A 5,379-nucleotide genomic window follows, 5' to 3' on the forward strand; every position below is an offset into this window, starting at 1 on the left:
GATTTTCTTCCTGAGCTGAGAGCGTGCGACTAGCAGCAAAGAAGACACTTGACCCTTTCATAGCCTTTGAAAAGTCCTAAAGCTTCTTTTATCTTGATGTAGTAATTTTCATCATTGCAGGGCAACTCCATGTACTCTTCTGACTTTTCAGTACCATAGTTGCTGGTATAGCACTAACAACTAATTACATTCCTACTCCATAAGGCAATAATGGAACTACAGCGTAGTTTCACACCAGCCTTATGTTCTCTTCTGCTGACCAAGAGTCTCTGATACGCTTCAGTGTCACCTTCAGTAAGAAAACTAAGCTAAGGAAGATGATACTTCAGTCACAACTGTTGCATTCTTATGAGCCCTAGAAATGGGAAAACCAATGGGGTTTTAGTGGCAGAAATTTTCAGGACCTCATAAGATGTTCTGGTTTTATAAACTTGATTTTATTTTATTTTTTATTTCACTCTCAGACCAAAGCAGATGTTGATAGCGACTCCTTGCCAGCAGCAATCCGGAACTCAGAGGAACGTCTCTCCAAGGGTGACATATACCTGCTGGAGAATGGCCTGAACATCTTTGTCTGGGTGGGAGTCAATGTGCAGCAAGGCCTGATCCAGAGCCTCTTTGGAGTGTCATCCTTCAGTCAGATTAGCAACTCTTTGGTGAGCTGGATGGCAGCGTGGGGCCTGGTGTCTGTGATAGGCACCCAAAACTTAAAACAATGAGAAAGCGAGTTGAGAAAATAGTGTTAAATTTTTCATACTGGGAACAAGAGAAGCACAAGTCTGTGAAACCAGTGGAAATGTCCCTAGTCTGGGCATGTCGGGCATACTTTTGCCTAGCTTTATTTGACAAGCCACATCTCCACTGATGGTGAGGAGAACGGTCAATATGTAAAAAACCCAAATCACTGGACTTTCATTCTGATACGGTGTTATATTCTCTTTTGACCAGTTGAGGTGAAAGAGGTTGTATACTCGTGGGCGGAGATGTATCTCTACCCTTACGTAGTATGACAGAACTGCTGAGTTTTGTTTAATGTCGCTCTGCTATGTGTGACTAATGGAGAGTGGATGTCTTTCATTCCAGAGTACCCTGCCTGTCCTGGAAAACCCCTTTTCAAAGAAAGTACGATCTATGATTGACATGCTTCAAGTGCAGAGATCCCGCTACATGAAGGTAAAAATGTTCTCCCCCATTTGTGGCTTTAAATCACCTTCCCTTTTAGTAGAGCAGGTGATGTCTGGTAATGCTGCAATGCTGAACTTATTTTTTGTTATGTCATAAATGCGATTCAAACTTTTCAAGGATCTGAAAAACATTTTGTTACTAGCTTTGGAGTTCTGTGCTTATCATAGTTCTAAAACTATTTTTTCAGACCTATTATAATATTCTACTACACAAAACCAGGTACATGGTGATTTTCTTCTGTTTAGAAAAGATTGAGACATAACCCAGCTTTAGCTACAGCAGTCAAAGCACATAAGCTATATATGCTGCGATTCTGGTCATTTCTCTTTGGACTTCTGAGCTATTTAGCTTTTTGCTCTTTTTCCTCAAGAACATTAATTCTGCCGACTACTCACTGTTTGTTTTGTTCTTGTTTTGTTTTTTGTAGTTAATAATTGTGAAGCAAGAAGATAAGCTGGAAATGCTGTTCAAACACTTTCTAGTGGAGGACAAGAGCCTGAGTGGGGGGGCTTCATATGTGGACTTCCTGTGTCACATGCACAAGGAGATTCGGCAGCTACTGAGCTAGAGGAGGGAGTGGTGCTGGAACTCAGCAGTGACATTTCAGTCTCCACTAATGACCTGATCAGAAGGCCCAGCGCCCTCAAAAAGGACAACGTAGAAATCTCTACAATTCCATAATTTTTAATACACATTGCATAAGCAGAAATCCTTTCAACCTCTCCCAGTCCCGTATGAGAGATGAAAAATTTTCCTGGTGAGGGCTACAAAAAAAATAAAAAAAGGCCTTTGATACCAGGTCTTTTACTTGTATCTAAATTGTTTCCTGTGCTTGGCAGGAGTTCACCCCCCCTCCATGCTCGCTAATCCTGTTGTAATGAATGTAGGTTTTTTTCAGTTCACTGTACATGATTCAACATTGGGTGAAAAAGCGATAACTCTTCAAAACTTCTGGTAGTTGCTGTGTGTTTGTGTGGGCGCGTGTGCATGCTCCAGGTGTGAAGAGGATGCGCAGGTGGGGAGGACAAGAGGCAGGTCAAGTGATGGGAGCTGGAGCAGCCAAACATTTTGTGTCCCCTTCTCTTAAGAGGGAAACACAGCATTGCAGAGCACAGATGTATCATGTGGCTGGCTGAACCAGAAATCCACGAAAAAGGACGTAAGTGGTAAGCTAGGAGGCAGCAGGGTAAATTTCTTTACGCAATCTCCCCTGTATTATAAGTTGCTGTGCAGATCTGTAATGGAGTAAGGAATAGTTCAGTGAGCGACAATCACCAGCTTCTGGATAGCGGTGGGGTAGAGATGGTGCTTCCTGTTGCGTGTGGTGACTCCTTTCTTTCTCATTGCACGGCTCTGTGATGTCCACCTGAACCCATGTTCCGTGGCCTCTCCTGCAGAGCTTACCCAACCATCCAGATGGTGGTGGGAACAAAAGCTTCTTAACCTTAAGCAGCAGATACTTGTAACGAGGTGATGTGGGGCTGTGTAGGAACTGGATGATAAAGAAGTGGCCATTTTCAACCATATTATTGGGACATATTATAGCAAACAAACAGGAATTTAAGTTATACTGATGCAAATTTGAGACTGCTTTGTATCCTGGAATACAAGGAAGAGGGTACAAAACCTAAGATTTAGACTGTACTGTAGTAGGTATTGTAAGTACCTGATTTTGGTTATTGAAAGCATCTGGGCCATAGTGAAGAGTTTCATTACTGGATGTTTATACCCTCCCCCATTCTACCTACTGATCAGCTTGCACAAAACCTTTTTATAAGCCTGTTTGTTAAACTAAAATACCTCAGACAGATTAATCCATCCACTTTGGCCACTCTGCTGCTCCATTCTGCAAGGGTGGATGAGAAGACTCCCGCAAAAAGCGAGCAAGTGTAAATCAGATTCAGAATTCTAAGGGCTTCGTTTATTCACTTTTGAAAGGGGGTTTGTATATTTTAGCTTGAACACTTAACAAGCTACCAATAGCTCTAAAAGTGGAAGGAAGAATGTGGGTGGATTAGAGAATATATTATCTGGGCTTGATATTTCAGAGGAAAGTCCCTGTTAAGATCAGGAGATGATCTGGCTGTGGTTTTAGTTCCGTATCCTGTAGCATGTATATATAAATCCATTTTTCTTCTAATGCTGCTAGTTTGTCTTCCCTCCCATCACTACACAGAAAGGGGAATATGAAAATTGTAATGGAGAAACTCTTTCAAGATGTAGTTGACAGAACCTTCAGCGTTTTTGTATGAATGTGGCTGACTTTTTACTCCACGTACTGCCTCCAACCAAAAAAACTAGAGGATTTTTAACCAGAGAGGAAAAACAACTTCCCAGGAATATAAGGCGCAGCAACCACAGACTTCCACAAATACTAATTTCTAGTATTAATATTGGGGGATGTGGGGGGTGGAAATGAAATCATAAATGAACCTTTCATTTTCTTCACTTGTTTTTCCAATGCATCTTTTAATTTGTAAAGAAATAAAAATATATTAAGATGTATTTTATGTCATTGTTAGTAAATAAACACTGCTTATTTTTCCAAACCCTGTATTTTGCGGGAGGGAGGAAATGGGAAGGGCTGAAGTCCAGCTGATTGATCCTTTACGATCCAGTCTTCTGCTGACCGAGTTCAGTCTCTTTTTTTCTTCTTATTCACAGTGAATGATGATAAGGAATTCAACACGAGTCAGCAGACTAAAAGGTGCTGTTTCATCTTGCTGTTACTTTGCTTAGATGATTGGTTTTTAATTATCTGCCCCTTCTGAACTTCCATGTTGCACAGGATTTGGTCTCCTTTAGGAAGTATTACCCTTACCTTGTGGCAATGTTAACTTAAACAACTCCTGCAGTAATTCTTCAGAGAAGTAGAGCTCCCATTTCAGAGTTAAGGTAGCAGGGAAGCTGGGTGGTGGTTTGTTTTTTGGGAGTCTTTTTAGGGGTGTGGGTGGGGTTGCTAATTGCAGAAATGAAGTCGAGTGAACTGGCAGTGTAATTTGACTGTAGCCTAGAACATTGATGTTGTACAAGTTGCTGATAACCTTACAACAATCTGTATGAAAGCACAAGGCAATCATTGCTAAATACTTAGTTTGCTGTAGCATATTTTTGAGATTACTCTCCTACAGAATGTACATTACGTCCCGAGTCTGCTACTGAACTCATCTATTGTGATAATGATGGGCCTTGTGCATCTTGTACATTAAGCATATGGAGTAAATTGTGCTGGCAGGAATTTTTGTGGCAGCACCCCTTTCCATGTGTGTGGAAATTGCCTTGCTGAGCCCATGTCCATAAGCATCCTGTCGGGATGGAGTAAGTGGAGGAGCTGGTGGCGGTGGTGGTCTTCCTGCACTGACTGCGGTGTGCTTCCAGATCATGCCCAAGCAGTGTCAAGACCCAACTTTGAATTCAAAGGAAAGCAAAAGGATTCCCATGTTTGTTACACGTGTTACTTAACCTGTTCCTTATACAGATGGAGAATACTTATTTGCTCATAACCATGCTAATGTCCTGTATTATTAATTATCTGTTATAAGTACTGTGGTTTGGATTAAGTTCTCTCTTCAGGAATTAATTTGAAGCTTACAACAGTTCCACCACTAAGCGGTAATTCTAGCGAACTTCCTGATTTTTATAGCGTAGTCCAAACTCAACTTTGTAGATACCAATTTCTCCTATTTTAACACCAAAGCAGTGATTCCAGGTTGGTACAGAAGAGCAACTTTGAGGGAACTTTAACCCTATCTGTAGCTACTAAAACAACCCGCAGCAGTTCTGTTACTAAAAGGTGTTTTATGTTCCCTCCCTTCAAGGTCTCCAGCAGGAGCCAATACTCTCAGTGTACTTTCTTGCACGCTCTAAATGCCTGCTTGGTCCAGGAACACCCTCTCTGCAGCTGTATTTGCCGATACAATTTGCTATGCTCGGGTTTTTCCCTGTCAGCTGTAGGTACGACCAAAGCAGGTGCATGAGAGGCAAAGGATTCACATCAGCTCGAAGTAAGATGGCGCGAATAGCGCAGTGCTGCCGTCGTCCTAGCAGGCCTGGGTCGCGTTTCGCTGCCTCTACCCCTCCTAAGTTGCGTTGAGAATACAAAGCGAGGAAGGCGGGAACGAGAAAGGCGGCACCGCGGCCGGCCCTGCCCTTCTCCCCGGGACCGGGCCGCCCCTGGGGCCGGAGCACCGCCCG

General features: G+C 42.5%; 1 protein-coding gene across 2 annotated transcripts in view; it reads left to right on the forward strand.

Annotated features, from left to right (window-relative positions):
- SEC24C (SEC24 family member C) overlaps positions 1 to 1,952 on the forward strand; it is a 29,094-nt gene extending 27,142 nt beyond the window's left edge. For both annotated transcript variants that reach the window (XM_010180872.1, XM_010180873.1), the window contains 3 exons: positions 465 to 656; positions 1,084 to 1,173; positions 1,613 to 1,952. In XM_010180872.1, coding sequence (XP_010179174.1) covers positions 465 to 656; positions 1,084 to 1,173; positions 1,613 to 1,753 — 423 coding nt within the window. In that variant the 3' untranslated portion in view covers positions 1,754 to 1,952. The remainder of the gene's footprint in view (positions 1 to 464; positions 657 to 1,083; positions 1,174 to 1,612) is intronic.
- The last annotated feature ends 3,427 nt before the right edge of the window (positions 1,953 to 5,379 follow it).

The sequence above is a fragment of the Mesitornis unicolor genome, unplaced genomic scaffold (assembly GCF_000695765.1).
Source record: "Mesitornis unicolor isolate BGI_N332 unplaced genomic scaffold, ASM69576v1 scaffold7953, whole genome shotgun sequence".
In the NCBI taxonomy this organism is placed as follows: domain Eukaryota; kingdom Metazoa; phylum Chordata; class Aves; order Mesitornithiformes; family Mesitornithidae; genus Mesitornis; species Mesitornis unicolor.